General features: G+C 39.9%; 1 protein-coding gene across 6 annotated transcripts in view; it reads right to left on the bottom strand.

Annotated features, from left to right (window-relative positions):
- Window positions 1-16,922, bottom strand: part of RNF19A (ring finger protein 19A, RBR E3 ubiquitin protein ligase) — an 89,244-nt gene that overhangs the window by 33,533 nt on the left and 38,789 nt on the right. For 5 of the 6 annotated variants that reach the window (XM_048841358.2, XM_048841356.2, XM_048841357.2 and 2 more), the window contains one exon: window positions 356-1,121. In XM_048841358.2, coding sequence (XP_048697315.1) covers window positions 356-951 — 596 coding nt within the window. In that variant the 5' untranslated portion in view covers window positions 952-1,121. Of the gene's footprint in view, window positions 1-355; window positions 1,122-3,018; window positions 3,143-16,922 lie in introns of those variants that run through there. The other variant, XM_048841362.2, reaches the window with a different exon arrangement.

Here is a 16,922-nt window from a genome sequence, read left to right as displayed (position 1 = left end):
CACAACATTTCATCCTTCCTTTTAAATAGCCTTACACTTAGTACTTGGGGCTCCATGCACCTGTCTTACCTATTTTGTCACCTGATTTGCTTTATATACCTTATTCACAAACTAGAACAATCTGTTTCCACAATTTTCTTGGTTAGAGGATAAAACATTTTGTCAACAATAATGTGGAAATGATTACAACATTAGAATTATTCTAATTTACTTGTTACAAATTCAAACAATAATGTAGAGAGATGATAGGGGAGATTTGGTGACAGTGATTTTACGAGTTAGAGAAGTTCAATATGCCCCACTGGATCAGATGGGAAAAGAAAGGATGGGGGGGTGGGGAGGGAAGCACTCTTACCCACAGTCTGGAGCTGGGCACCATCTACAATCCGGGTCTGCAACTAGCCACCGTCTAAGCATGAATTCTTCATATTTTTCCATCAAGATGTCATCATTTAATATCAAACGAATATCATGGGGATTAAATCGTTCAGAGCATTCTGGGCAGCTGATATTAACTCTGCTCTCAGAGATTTCTATCCGGAGATACTGACGTAAGCAATCCACACAAGACCTATGGTGACAAGTCATTATTTCTGGGAATCTGTCTTTAGAGTACCGCAAAAGGCACAAGGGACACTCCATGAAGTCGCCACTTGGTTTGCTGCTAGAGGTGGCTCCACTGTCTGAAGAGGTATACATGGAGAAAATGGAGTTCTTGTCTGTACACATTTCCGAATGTATACTTTCAATACTTGCAATTCCATCCACCCCTCCATTTAAATCCCTGGATTTGCGTTTTGTGTCCTTTTTCCTCCGAAAGATAGAGGCCAATGAAATTCTTCTTTTCTTTGGTGCCTTTTTAACTGAAGGCAAACTCACCGAGGAGGCAGAAGACTGCAGGTCCCGATCAGAACCCATTTGCCGATGCAAACTCATTTCTAGAACATTCATCAGAAGTGTATTGAAGTTAACATGTAACCCTAATCATTTTTAAGGCTCAATTCAATATGAGAGGACATATGCTAAGTCATGTTGTCGGGTAATCGCTACTGGACAGACAGTCTTCATGCAGAAACTTCTTCACACGCATTTATTTCCTGCCAACTCTTCATAGAAATTATCTGAATGGGGGGGGGGGGGGAGAGGAGCAAGGGAAGGAGCGGGGGGGAAAAAGGACAGGTTAGAATCATATTCATTCAGTCCCTTTGCTAATTCTAAAAAAAAAAAAAAAAAAAAAAAAAAAAAAAAAAAAGAGCGTAGTACCTGAGCACCGTATTTCTCATATTATACATATTACTGCTAACTCTTCCTCCTTCTCACCAACAGCCTTACCTATCTGTTTGATTCATTAATCTGCTGCACCTTTGTCATTTACCAATGTTGTAAGTTGTCTTTTTACTACACTGTGCTGAGAATAAAACAATAGGGCAACAGCTCCTGTAGGAACTACTGTAATACAAGTAATGATAAAACAACAATGGAAAATAAAATATAAGCAGCTCTTCCAATCAGAAGTATAGGGTAATCAGTGGATTTATAGTGTTTAACCTATTAAGGCTACAATACTTTGTAGTTGGGGCGGGGGAGAGGGGAAGAGGAGGAAGAAAAGAGACACATATAGAACCACTATAGCTAAACAAAACAAAAATTTTAAAAAAACATGCTCTATATGAATATCCTTCCACTCAGGGTCTGTACTTCTAGAAACAGGGCAAGAGGGGAAAAAACAAACATGGGATTTCCATGCTGAAATCCAGGCAGGAGGTAATAGAGATTGGAGCTGTACTTCCTTCAGGTTTCCTTCTGTGGCTGCTACTAAGCAGCTGCCAGGAGACTCAGACAATGGCAGCATGGTTCTTTTACTGGATCTTGCTTCCAGGGAAAAGGGGAACCAGCAGAATAGTAGCTGCCCCTGCAACACAGCATGGGTCTCCCTTCTTCATGGATCCATGAGACTGGGAGGGAGCATGGCCTCCAAAATCCACAACCTCCATTTTCCACTGTCTTCTAGCAAAGGAGCCAGTTACAGAAAAATGCAGTAAGGGCACCTCCATTACCCATCCTTCCCACAGGTTTTTCCTTACAGGGGGTTATCTGGCTCTCAGAAAACATGAGACCTGATAATACGACTTTTGATAATAAGGGGAAAATGAGAGGCGTTTCCTGGAAGATGTCAATGTCATATAATTGGATGTACTGGCTTGCTCCGGTGTACTGTGGACTACCACATTGCTGGCCTTTATATTTTGTTTCTCAGTGTTTCAAACTTTACCTCAATATAGAAAAGGAGGACTGCAACTGGTTTTCAATGTGTCATACTGAAGTTAACTGCTAGAAACAAATAGGAAGGAGGAGGAGGGATTTATAGGGTTTACATAATGTGATATATTACAAATTCTATTTTTTTATAGATGTTGGTAGATGGGAGACTTAGGAATCTGTTAAGTGTCGGCATATTGAGCAGGAGACCTTGAGCCAATGGCATATAACAAAATTTGTATCCTAGATATAGGACCAGCTACTGATTGAACAGTAACTAAGTGCATGTCTAGAGACCCTTCCCACAACAGCCAAATCAGCAACACCTAGAACACAAAGTCAAGCAGGGGAGGTTTCAAAAGAAGATTGACTAGCAGTGGAGACGTCAACCCACTGATCTCTCCAAGAGGAAGATCTGATACCATGTATGTGCAACAAGAAACAGTAAATCAAGATATAAATATGGTCATATCATGGATAGGCTAGTGCACATATTTGGGGAGGTCATTCTCATCTTTGTTTAAAACCAATACAAAACAAAAACAAAGAAAATCAAAAATCCACACCCTAAAAACAACCTCTCAAACAGCTGTAAACCTGCAGCCAAGAGGATAATTAAAACACAGCCACTAACACAGCACATAGCGATTACCGTGAGGAGAATCTAATGTCTCACTTCCCACCACATTTTACACTTTTAGTATTTATAAGCATTTTCTATTTCCATTTTATTGACATTTCAATTTTGTAAGCCAATACCTGATGACTTCATCATATGACTGCTATGCTGTGAAAATACTGAAGAGTCATGAAATGACAGCTGGTTTCACTAACACCGAGAACCATGGTTAGGCGCTTTTAAGAGTATTTCTTTCAAAGTTGGTATATTTCAAGTCCTGCATTTATGGGACTGTGAAATAAAATGTTCATATTCATCATGCATAATTCATGTAAACAAATTCTGCAGTCACAATATACATAAACAATATATACTAAATGGAACAAAGTATTTAAACTACTGTATTATGCTCTGACAAACTGATTCACCAAGAACAGATTACTGAGATCTTACAGTAACTTCATCATCCCTCTGCTGCAACAGCATTAGCATTTACATGTAGGATGCAAGTATAGAAAATCTAGGAGTCATCTCCATAGCAACTTTGCTGCCAGAATGTGTAAAGGAAGGCCTACTTTTAAAAACCTGCAGCTTCATACTATTATTTGCATTCCCAGTTAACAGTCCAGTCACACTCAAACTGATGTCCTCTCTTGCAAATTCGAAAAGGCTGCAAGGCCTTGGGAATGAGGAATTTCGCAAGCAAAATCCATTCAGTATTGTTAAAACACGTTTTTTCTCTTTTTCACTGATGGGATGTTTGGGTTGCTAGGTGCCTGGTTTTCAACCAGAAAGTCTGGTCGAAAAGGGGACCTGGCAGTGTCCGGTCAGATGTACTGATTGGACACCAAAAGGCTGGTTACCATGGGGTGGGTGGAGGCGACGGGTCATTAACCTGTGCCAGTTCCTGCTCAGGCAGGGCACCCTCCTACCTGCTGGAAGGCTCCTTGTCAGAGAGCAGCAGCTCCCATCCCAGCCCCCGGAGGAGGGGGAGAAGAGGGAGAGTGGAGATGACCCAGTGAGCGACAAGGGATGGGAGAGAGGAGCAAGGGACAGGGGCGGGGCCTCAGGGGTCCGGTTACCAGCAATTAGAAAGGTGGTAACCCTAGGGATGCATTATGCTGTAGACTGTATCTGAAGTAAAATATTTAAAATGCTATAATAAGTAAATTAAAAACAAGCTTCTATTTCAGAGCATCATGCACAATAGTACTAAATTCATAGCTGAATTCTAAAAAAGCTATATTGTTCCTGGTTGAATGATGACTGTTCTCTTGTATCGTGCCTCACTTCACAGTCGTTAAAATTACTATTACATCTGTAATAAGTTGTCACTTCACAAACCAAATTTCTCTAATATCCTGGGAACAACACGGCTACAACACTGCATATTACATATATTGACATGTATGATTTAACTTGACTGAGGGTAAAAAAAAAAATCTGTTAGGATCCAAAATACTGTATCTCCTGAAGCAAATGAAGGTTCATTTGTCAGAGGCACTGCTGTTAAGTAATTGTGTACTAAATCCATAAACTAAATGAAAACAAAATGCTTGTAGAATTCTCCTACTTATAAAATAAGTTTACAGAGCTTCAATAACTAATATTTTTCCACTTTATAAAGGAAAATGAGACTTCGTGTCAACATGCAGTATCATTCCATTTTTATGGTACATGGAATATAATTATTGTATTATACACCAACCAATTCTTTGCTACTCATTTTTATCAAATTCTGTATGCCAAAAAATAAACTGAAAAGTAGAGTTCCTAATTTCAGTGAACTGAAATTAGTACTCAGAAATGGAATTCCATCTCCAGCGCCAAAAAGTCAGTGCAAAGCAATTCGATGGAATGTCTGTAAAACTGGGGATAAATTAAAAAATGATGGTATTGCTGTTAATTTGTCAAACAGTATCAAAACTGAATGACAATAGTTCTAGGTGGAGGTCTAATCCGGACTACAAACTCACAAGTCTGTAGGAAGTAATCCAACGTTAAATAATATACGTATATTTGTAAATTGGACAAATTCTAGCAAAGCCGCATGAAATAAAATATACATTGTGTTAAAATGTAACTAGAGAGCCAAATTTTAAAAGGCAGCTCTTTGACCTAAAGAGCAAAATTCTGGGGTTACTCATCTGGATTTGGCAAATCAATAAATATGAAGCCAAAACAACACCTTCAGAAAATTATTTTATTTACTTTTACAACCATTAAAGTGAGGAAATGGATTTGCTAAAATACAAGCATGCAAGGATGTATAATGGTTCCATACCAATGATTAATGTTGCGCTGGCAGAGCTGATGCAGGACGGTGTGCAGTTTGGGAACCCGGACCGGTGGATCCAGTGAATGAGGAGCCTTCTTCTCACTCTTTGAGCCTTGGAATGCACGCCTCCTCCATGGCCAGAATTCATGGACAATGCAGCCTCTTTCTTGGATCTGGAGGAACACTTACTACCATGTTTATGCACATTCTTCTGGGTTTCATGGCTAGGCCCCAGCACGGTATCCATAGCTAAGGCAAAGTTTTTGTCATGGATATTTTTAGTAAAAGTCAAGGACAAGTCACGGACAATAATGAAAAATTAACAGAAGCCCGTGACTTGTCCTTGACTTTTACTAAAAATATCCATGACAAAATGGGTAGCCTGGGCAGCTGGAAGGGGAGAGCGGGGCTGGGAGCTCCAGGGTCACCCTCCACTGGCGGCTCCAAGCTGTGGGGGTCCCCCGGCCTCCTGCTGCAGCTGGGAGCAGCAAGGGCCCCTCTTGCCGCCTGTGGCGGCTGGGAGTGGCAGGTATTTCCCCTGCTGCCCAGGGTGGCTGGGATCCCCCCCGCCACCCCTTTCTGCCAGGAGCAGTGGGGATTCCCCTCTGCCGCCTGTGGTGGCCCAGAGCGGCAGCGGGGAGCTGCAGGGCTCCCCCTGCCACCCACAGTGGCTGGGAGCTGCAGGGGTATTCCGCAGCTCCCTGCCTCCACAGGTGGCATGGGACCCCACAGCTCCCAGCCAGTGCTGGCTGAGGTCTTTGGATTCCATGATTTCCATGACCTCCGTGATTAAATTGTAGCCTTATCCATAGTGCTGGTACCGACAGATCTGGACTGGGACTCTGCGATAGGAGGCTCCTGGACCGTTCAGGTCAGCGTACATGATGTACTGCTCAGGATCGGACTACGGCCCCATATGAGGTGCGTTTTAAGCCATAGGGCCTGGCCTTCCTGGGCGCAGGCAGGGAAGGAGAGGCAGATACCGCACCTGGACGTGATGTGGGCTTCCTCCAAGCAGTACAGGATTGTCGTTGAATGAAAACAAAGCAAAGGAAAGAAGTGCCGACCTTGAATCCTGGTATCTTTGGTATAATCCAGTGCCCAGACACAGGTGCGGGGGTGGGGGTGAGGGAGCAGGGTTGGTGGAGAATCACCAAAGCAGTGTCCCAAAATCCTTGATCCTAGAAAAATTACTATGAGCACTAAAACTACTACTAAAATCAGTCAAATCTGAACTATATACACAAGAATAAAAACGCAGTTTTTTTGGAAAGTGCGTCACGAAAGATGAGAGAAAAAGGAAGAAGCTCTGACGCGGATCTTGGGTGGTGTGAAGGAACTGAAGACATGGTCGATTGTTCCAACCTTTATGGTCTCGGGTGAAACCACAAGGCAATGCCAGGGTGCATGTGCAGACACCATTACTTGGAAAAGCTCTGGCTCTGGGAACCTGGCACATGCGCACATCTCTCAGTGGAATACTATAGGGACCATCTCTCAAAGAAGCAACATTTATTCTTGTTTCTGTTACAGGAACACTGTCAACGTGACATCTGGTGAAAAAAATTTTCACATACTACACTTGCTTGAGTTCCCCTGCCGATTTTTATGCTTTTACAATCATACTTTCTCTCTCTCCTGTTAACGAATTTAGTTTCCCCTGTCTTCTGTGTGGGTCTTAATGATAGTGCAACTGATCAAATACTATCGAATGCACAAAACAAACAACCTGACAAAACCGAACTCTTTTTGGCTAATGTTTCCCTTATAGTAATCTTTGGTGTTGAAAACAACAGTAATATATACCAAAGTGTTCTCTTCAGGCACAAGTATGAAACAAATCAGTTATAGTCAAAAAACGACATTAATTTATGGTGATAAACTTGTTGGAAATAAACTCTCTGAAAAGTATAGTAACCAAGAAGAAGAATATAAGCCTCCCTCCCTTCCTTTCTCTAGAGAGGAAAGAACACGCATTCCAAGATTTTTTTGCCAATTTCAACAGATGTGCGAATCAAGAAATAGCAGCTATGGTGATTCATCAACTGCACTTTTTATAAGCAAAGTTTTTCCCATGTTCTAATAAATGTTCTCTTTCAGTTTGGTGTTCTCTTTGCATGGGATATATCAAACATTCACTCTCCAGCAAGACCGATTCCTAAGAGACTTTGCCTCGTTTTTGGAATACAGAAGTTGCCACTTATTTAAGGGCAACTTACAATTATCCTATACCAGATTCAAAATCTGAAAGACAGAGTTAGCCATTCTCTCTTTTGTAGTAGATGTGGCTTTTATTATTAGTTACAAAGTTTTAAAAAGAATAGACAACACATGAGTAGCCATTACAGAAGAGAGGGTATAAAGACTAGCTTCACTGTGATAACTTAACTAATCATGGTCAGATCCGCACAAAATAGCACAAGACTTAGCAGAGCAAATGTGAAATACAATGAAATACAATGAAAAACAAAAAACTAAAAGCTCAGCTCGCAGTGGCAGGTCCTGTCCCATGGGGATGGGGATTTTTTCCCACTCCTGAGCATTATAGTTATTCTGATCTAATTTCCTAGTGTGGACCGGATCTAAGTTAATAACATTCCTGCTAACATTTTCCAAGTTACTGTGAGCTTTAAACACTGTTGCCAGCCCTGCAGGCAAAGGGGGGTAAGGAGAGGGAGAAAGGAAGGAAGATCACCCCAAGACAGATATTTCACCCTCACTGCCAGAGGTGCAAGTTGATGTTGTTGCACAGATTAACTGGCCAAGAAACTCTCCTAATTTACTGGGGAGAGGAAGAGGAATCAATATTATTAGTCCAGTGAGCTCCTTAGCCAGCTCTTTTAAAACTCTTGGATGCAAGTTACCTGGACTTGCGGATTTAAAAATGTCTAACATCAGTAGCTGTTTAACATTCTCATGAGTTTCTACTGGAATGGAAAGAGTGTTATTATCGGACTACCCCTACTGGCTTTCTCCCAGATTAATGAGAAAAATGGTACGATCTATGGAAAGATACAGCAAAATGGATATATTCTTCTAGCTAGAAGAATGCCTCAAAGATTATCTAAAAAAAGATTTACTTGCCAAGACTAGAGCTTAGTCCTCAGGTTTCTACTGCAACATTTGGGATCATTATGGGGGGGTGGGATAGCTCAGTGGTTTGAGCATTGGCCTGCTAAACCCAGGGTTGTGAGTTCAATCCTTGAGGGGGCCATTTAGGGATCTGGGGTAAAAATTGGGGATTGCTCCTGCTCTGAGCAGGGGGTTGGACTAGATGATCTCCTGAGGTCCTTTCCAACCTTGATATTCTATGATTGATTAAATAAATGCATAAGAAGCATTCCTCATAAGTTGTGATGTTTAATTTTTTTCCTCAGGGAAACAAACTATAGAGGCAGAGCAATTTTGGTTAAATATGATTAAATCTATTTAAACCGAGGAAAAGATTGAATATAATTCTTACTTTTCCTTTTTTAAAAGGACACAATATTGTTTTATTTTATTTTTTTTCTTTGTAACGGTCTCTTCAAGCAATTTACATGCTTTTCTACCCTACTCACTTTGACCTTTTCCACTCTACATCATTTCCAGTCTTTTGAATAGAACAGAAATTAATCTAACATTTGTTTTGTTAACACTTCAACTTACCTAACAGTATGTCATGCTGAAAAGTGTGTGCATGCACCAGTACCAATGGTATCAGCAATACTCTGGGACTAGTATGTATTTTCATTGCTGATGCTGCAGCAAAGGTGAGCAAATACATGTCTATTAAACACATATTTGAGTTTAAGGTAGTTTTTGGTTTCCATTCAAATCAATTTTTTAAAGAAGATCTAGAATTAGGTGTAACTCATCATCAGGATGCATTTTTCCATTTAATGTTCCTAAGGTTAATACAAATGTGGTAAAAATAATTATTTGACTCCCCTAGCTTGAATTTGAAAATAGAGAATTTAGATAGCAATATTGGATTTTATTGAGACTATTAAAACTCAAATTTATTAAGATTCTTTAGCGGGAAAACAGACTTGAAATTAAAACACAAATACATTTATTAATTATTGAAAAGAGATTGAAAAATGCTTTTTTTTAAATGTAACTAGTCCATTCACCCTGCAAATACAGGAATTTTTCATGTAATATATTAGGAGCTCTGTCCACTCTTGATTTACAATGTCCCAGGTGTTGAGGTCGTTACGTTTAAAATAAGACCTCAGTGTTACACAAATTTGTATCTGATATTCACCCTAAATTTTCCTTTATTTAGTTTCACAGTCTCTCTCTTATTAATCTAAAGAATTTATGGATAAACCCTAACCAACCAGTATCACCAGCAGGACATGAAATTCTTATTGTAGTATTTGGTACCATTCTAACGTCTGCATAAGAGGGACAATATTGTTTGGTTTAATTTTTGTCTTTATTTATAGAAGTCTCTTGGTTATTTACATACACAGGCACCAAAACTTTTACAAAGAGGAGTATAGAGTTAAGCTCTTATTTGTATTTAGGCTCCTAAATAAATGACCCAGTTTTCAGAAGTGGCTCCTGTTAAAGGTACTATGTACAACATGTTAGAATACCATCAAGGAATTTAAAGTTTATTTTGTCACTGACAGTCTCCATTTCTCCTCCGAATCCTCCCATCATCTCAGTTACTATCCTTACTGTGTAGGAGGACTGGAAAAGCCTTGTAGAATCTGCCATTTTAAAAGATTAAAAACAAAAAACAAACCAAAAACAAAAAACCCCACCCAAAACCAAAAACTGAAATCTTCTGTATGGAAATAAGAATAATATAATTAAGACAGACCACTTTTAATAAGTTCATACACACTAAGCCTTTTTTTATTTTTTAACTACTAACTTATTTGAAGTTTGAAGAAAGTAATTTTCTTAGCCTTGCACACATACCTATCTGTAACGGTTAAGCACCTAACTCCCACTAACCTAACCCCACCAAATATTACTAGGAGTCATGAAGAGGATTTATTGTTATGCAAAAGGTTAACTTTACTTAAACAAAAACCTCTAAGATTTGCGGCTATCTTAAAGCTTTTTTAAATAGTGACCTGCTAAAATTAAACAAATATTAACCAAAACACAAAACAAAAACATACATCACAAATCAACAGAAACGTAAGACCTTATAACGCTGTAATACTCTCTTGACCTGTCCATCAACATTTATCACTCATAAACTATGTTATTCTGAATTTAAATTATAAGTTCTTTGGAGCAGGAGCCATGTTTTATATCGGTCTGTAAAGAACCTCTTAACATACAAACGTTATGTTTTCTAACCAAACTTTATTCCTTGCTTAGCTCTCTATTTTCTGTACTATGCCAAGAAAATGTATTTAGATTTAGCCTGACTGCTGTTGGATACCAAGATTTAGCTAGGGATAATTGCTGATGGACACTTTACAAATAAAGGACTTAGTCTGACTTCACATGAGGGCAGACCAGAAGTTGGGGAAGTGCCCAGTGTGGGTAAAGGCAGCTGCAATTTTCCTTCTCTTGACCCACATACACAGGCCATATACAAAACCTACCACTGTTTCTTCCATAACATTTATAAGATTCAGCCTTAGGAATGGACAGAAAAGGGTGTAACTCTTTTTCAGGCCTTCATCTCTTGTTTATTTACCGTCATCTCCTCCTCTATGAGCTTCCCAACTCCCACATTGCTCACTCCCATCCACACAAAATGTGCTGCCAAGATCACCTTCATAGCCAGTTGATAACCATACCCTGGCACTGCTCCCTTTTTCTAAGGCACCAAATTCAAGCTTCTTGCCCTTGTCTTCAAGTTTTCTACATAAATGTGCCCTTCATATATAGCCATCCTTATCACTTTGTATCACCTCCTGTCCTCCCATCACCGTCATTAACCCATTCTTCAAGACCTTTCTCAGCCATCTTTGCAACTTCTTCTATCCTACCCCCTATTTGCAGAATGCCTGCACACAGATGATCTGTGAAGGGACTATGCGCTCTCCTTTCAAATCCCCCATGAAGAGCCACGTATGACATGACGACTTAAAAAAAAATCTAGATAATTACAGATAGGCTAGAGAGACTTGCAGATTCACACATTTTACCAAAAAAGGCATGCTGTACTCCCTTTCTCTGCGAGTCTGCTTTTCTGTTGGATTCAACCAGTAAGGGCTTCAGGTCAGAGATTATATATTCTCTGGTCACAAATGTCAGATGCACCAAACTCACCTTCAATGCAGCTGAGGGAGGCAAAGGTTAGCTACATTATGCCTCTCGCAGGGTGACTGGTGCAACAAACTAATAAGGAGCTCTCCACCAAATGGGAATTGGCAAAGGGAACTACAGTATGAGCTCTTACACCTTCCACTTCCCCCATCCAGCTTCAACTCATTCCTTGTGACAGAGGAGCTGGCATAAAGCAAGGATCCCTCCTGTTGAAGGAATCCTCAGATGCACCCTCAGGGTAGCTCTAAGGTCACTTTGCATCAGTCCCACTGAATAAAGTGATCTTAACAAGACCAGGGATCTGGACCACTGTTTAGAAAGTGCATGTAGCCAATTTTGAGCACTACTGTAAACAGGTAAACACCATCACATAGCAAGGTCAAAAAGTGATCAGCCAGATATCATTTAGTGTAGGCACATGGAAACCCAAACAACGCAAAATGTATAGATCTGTGCAGTGCTGCACAGCTACAAATTAAGCTCTTATGCACAATTTGAATTTTTCCTCCATTAAACTCCAAAACATCACAAGCATAGATTACATAAATATATTTAATCCTTCTGTGACTATGGACAAGTGTTCTCACCTCTGGCTTCTGTGGAGGTATACTACTTATGGAGTGTCCTAACTCATTTAATTTGTTGGCTGTCTGTCTGGAAAATGCTATCAACCTAAGGGTTTAAGAGTGATAAAAGAGAACTATTCCATGAAACTGCACAACTAGAATACAAATCCAACTGTAGCAATACTTTCATTAAAATGAAACACAAACTGTTCCTTCCCCTCATTTGAAAAGGGAGCCAGCTTGCATCAAAGAATCACTCCAATGAAGAATCTCTTTCTTGTTTGACCTGCTTGTAGGCCAAGTTAGAACACCAAAGCAGGATTTATAGAAAATTCAGCATTTAAAACCCTAATTAACTCTAAGTGCAGACCACATTAGGATGATCCAAGGAATGGAAAACTTGTCTTATGAAAGGAGACTCAAGGAGCTTGGCTTGTTTAGCCTAACTAAAAGAAGGTTGAGGGGAGATATGATTGCTCTCTATAAATATATCAGAGGGATAAATACCGGAGAGGGAGAGGAATTATTTAAGCTCAGTACCAATGTGGACACAAGAACAAATGGATGTAAACTGGTCATCGGGAAGCTTAGACTTGAAATTAGATGAAGGTTTCTAACCATCATAGGAGTGAAGTTTTGGAATAGCCTTCCAAGGGAAGCAGTGGGGGCAAAAGATCTATCTGGCTTTAAGATTAAACTCGATAAGTTTATGGAGGAGATGGTATGATGGGATAACATGATTTTGGTAATTAATTGATCTTTAACTATTCATGGTAAATAGGCCTAATGGCCTGTGATGGGATGTTAGATGGGGTGGGATCTGAGTTACCCAGGAAAGGATTTTCTGTAGTATCTGGCTGGTGAATCTTGGCCATATGCTCATGGTTTAGCTGATCGCCATATTTGGGGTCGGGAAGGAATTTTCCTCCAGGACAGATTGGAACAGGCCCTGGAGGTTTTTTGCCTTCCTCTGTAGCATGGGGCCCGGGTCACTTGCTGGAGGATTCTCTGCTCCTTGAAGTCTTTAAACCATGATTTGACGACTTCAATAGCTCAGACATAGGTGAGGTTTTTCGCAGGAGTGGGTGAGTGAGATTCTGTGGCCTGCGTTGTATAGGAGGTCAGACTAGATGATGATCATAATGGTCCCTTCTGACCTTAGTATCTATGAATCTATGGTGCTAAGGAATTTAAATATAACCTGTCTTTTCTGAGAAGGTTCTTAGGGCATTAGGAAATCCTGAATATAAGGAATTAGAGTTACCTACAAAAAGGACCAAAAATTTAACTACTTCATTAATCCAGTCTTGACAAAGACCCAAATAAGCAGAACAAAATGATAGATCTGGCAGAGGTTTTCAGTCAGTATGAAGCTTATTTTTCATTTTAGTCAAATTTAAGCTGACCCTCCATTCTTTTTGCTTTTTAAACTGCTTTTGAGTTAAAGATTCTGCCTCTGAACTTTGTTCATCTGCATTTTATTCTTAACAGTAAAAAAATACCATGAAGTACTATGTTTATACATAGGTTGGCTGCAATTTAGCAAATAAATCAGAGTTTAGTCCCCCACATCTTCATTCACCTAACATGGAAAACAAAAACCACCTGGGAAGCCACCTGATGTGCTGAGATACCACTGAGTCTACCTGTTCTGCCAGCATGGGCCCCTTTAACCTGTCTTGCTGAGCCAGGCACGTAAAACCTCCTCTAACACACACACACAGGCAGGGCCGCAACCAGGCAACAGTAAGAGTTCCCAGGCAGGTCCCTTCTTCATGGAAGGGGGAGAGGAGAAATGCACTTAACTCTGATCCTTTGATATCACACAATGACTCATCTGAGTTTAATGAGCAGGATTTAACATCTTGTTAGAGACCATCATTACACAAAGCTTTTTTCCTGTTTGATGAGTTACATGTCACAGAGATTTACAATGCAAATGCTACCACTTTATAATATGAGGTTTAGTCGAGTGAGAACAATGTAGGTAGTATCCTACAAGCCTTTTACAAAACACTAAAAACATTATCAATTTAACATATAATACTTATTTTGATAATGCTAACATAAAAGGTAAGCAAGACTGGTTTCCAGCTATGCATTTGTAAGGGTATGTCTTCACTACCAACGTGAAAGCACGGCTGCGGCAGCGCTTTAACATGGCTGTGTCGTCGTGGCACCAGAGCTCTCCCAGCAGTGTAAAAAAAAAAAAAAAAACAAAAACCCCACGCCCATGATGGGACTAGCTCCCAGCACTGGTGCACTGTCTACACTTCTACTTTACAGTGCTGAAACTTGCATTGCTCAGGGGTGTGAAAAAAAGTTTCAGTGCTGTAAAGCGGCAGCGTAGACAAGGCCTAAGTGTTCAGTTAGGCCTGGGTCTTTGGCATGAGTGGTGCCTGGTCTGCCAGCATCAGAGGGCTAGGTTTGTTTAAGACGTCTCACTTTGCAAACTGTCCTGATGCAAAGTGTGTGAGTGTGGGGGTGGGGGGGACGGGACATTCATCCCAGGGTACTTAAGTAACTAGCTAAAGCACTCATCTTTGAAAGCTCCTGGAAATCAGGTGAAGTCCCAGAGGACTGTAGAAGTGCAAGCACAGTATCCATCTTTGTTCCCATTTAAAGAGAAACTGTGGAATTACAGACCAATTATCCTAAATGTATGAAGGGGCATATGAATGCTTAGCACAGGGGTTCTCAAACTGGGGGTCGGGACCCGTCAGGGAGTCATGAGGTTATTATGTGGGGGGTCGCGAGCTGTCAGCCTCCACCCAAAGCCCCGCTTTGCCTCCAGCATTTATAATGGTGTTAAATGGGGGGGAGAGGGCGGGGAGTAGTCGCACTCAGAGGCTTGCTATGTGAAAGGGGTCACCAGTACAATAGTTCGAGAACCACTGGTTTAGCATATCTGGCAGATAAATACCTTGCAATGCTGGCTGCAAAACTGCCATGCAAACGCCTGTTCTCACTTTCAAGTCAGAATGTAAATAAGATGTGGACAACATTATCTCCCGTAAATGTAAACAAAACTTGTTTGTCTGAGCGACTGGCTGAACAAGAAGTAGGACTGAGTGGACTTGTAGGCTCTACAATTTTACATTGTTACATAACTGCACTCAAAAATAAAACAAACAAAAAAAATCTACATTTGTAAGTTGCTCTTTCATGAGAGAGATTTCACTACAGTACTTGTATGAGGTGAATTGAAAAATACTATTTCTTTTATCATTTTTGCAATGCAAATATTTGTAACCAAAAATATAAAGTGAACACTGTACATTTTGCATTCTGTGCTGTAATTTAAATCAATACATTTGAAAAGTTAGAAAAACAACCAAAATATTTAATAAATTTCAATTGGTATTTTATTAACAGCACAATTAAAACTGCAATTAATTTTTTTAATTGCAATTAATTTTTTTTTAGTTAATCAAGAGTTAACTGTGATTAATTGACAGCCCTACAAACCAACCTGATTTTCTTTTCTCACAGGGTTATTGGCTTAGTGGAGGGGGGGAAGCAATAGCTGTGAAGTACTTTGATTATAGAAAGGCTTTTGACAGTCCCACATAACATTCTCATAAGTAAACAAGGGAAATATGGTAATGAAATTACTATAAGGTAGGTGCAAAACTGCTTGAAAGACCATACTCAAAGAGTAGTTATCAACGGTTTGCTTCAAATTGGAGGGCTAATCTACCGGGGCCCCATAGATAACTTCCAATACTAGATAATATTTTCATTAATGACTTGGATAATAGAGTGGAGAGTATGCTTGTAAAATCTGCAGATGACACCAAATTAGGAGGTAAGCACTTTGGAGGTCAGAATTAGAATTCAAAACAGCCTTGACAAATGAGAGAATTGGTCTGAAATCAACAAGATGAAATTCAATAAAGTGAAAAGTACTTCACTTAGAAAGGAAAAAATGCACAACTACAAAATGGGAAATAACTGGCTAGGTAGTAGTACTGCTGAAAAGGATCTGGGGGTTACAGTGGATCACAAATTTAATACGAGTACATGATGTGATGCAGTTGCAAAAAAAGCTAATATTATGGGGTGTTTTAATTGGAGTGTCATATGTAAAGACATGGGAGGTAATTGTCCCACTGTGCTCGGCACTCAAAAGGCCTCAACTCGTGTACTGTATCCAATTCTGGGCGCCACACTTTAGGAAACATGCAACAGATTGGGAGTCCAGAGGAGAGCAACAACAACAACAACAAAAAAAGATAAAAGTTAAAACAACTGGCATGTTCAGCCTTGAAAAAAGACAACTGAGGGGAGACCTGCTAATAGTCTTCAAATACATTAAGAACTATTATAAAAAAGGACAGTGATCGGTTGTTCTTCATGAAGATGAGAAGTAGTAGCCTTAATCTGCAGCAAAGGAGATTTAGGTTAGATATTAGGAAAAACTTTCTACCTATAATAATAGTTAAGCACCAGAATAGGCCTCCAAAGGAGACTGTGGAATCGCCATCATTGGAGGTTTTTAACAACATGTTGGACAAACACCTATCAGAGATGGTGTAGGTTTACTTGATCCTGAACTTCTGTGCACTTGATGACTTCCAGGTGCCTCCCAGCCCTACATTTCTTTTATTCTGATTCCCCACCTCAGCAAACTTAGACAGCAATTTATTTCCCCACCACCACATCCTAGTATCTTTCATGACATTCAATGATAGATTAATATTAATATAATAGCTTGGTGTTTGTTTCAATGATTAGCACAGAATTAGCTCATGTTTCAAGTATTATCATGAGGCTTTAGAGTTAACAGCCCAGAGACATGAATGGAAATCATTCACACATCTCAGAGCTATTCTTTCATACTGACCACACACTGAGGAACACAATAGTGTGTCAGATTTCACTTTGTATTTTGCACATTTTCTTTGCAACCATGAAAGCTAGATACTTTTTTGAAAAAATTGAAAGCTTGGATACTGGACCAGAACTGGAC

The sequence above is a fragment of the Caretta caretta genome, chromosome 2, assembly GCF_965140235.1.
Source record: "Caretta caretta isolate rCarCar2 chromosome 2, rCarCar1.hap1, whole genome shotgun sequence".
In the NCBI taxonomy this organism is placed as follows: Eukaryota; Metazoa; Chordata; order Testudines; family Cheloniidae; genus Caretta; species Caretta caretta.
Note: the sequence above shows the minus strand (reverse complement) of the source record. Positions and strands in the feature narration are given on the sequence as shown.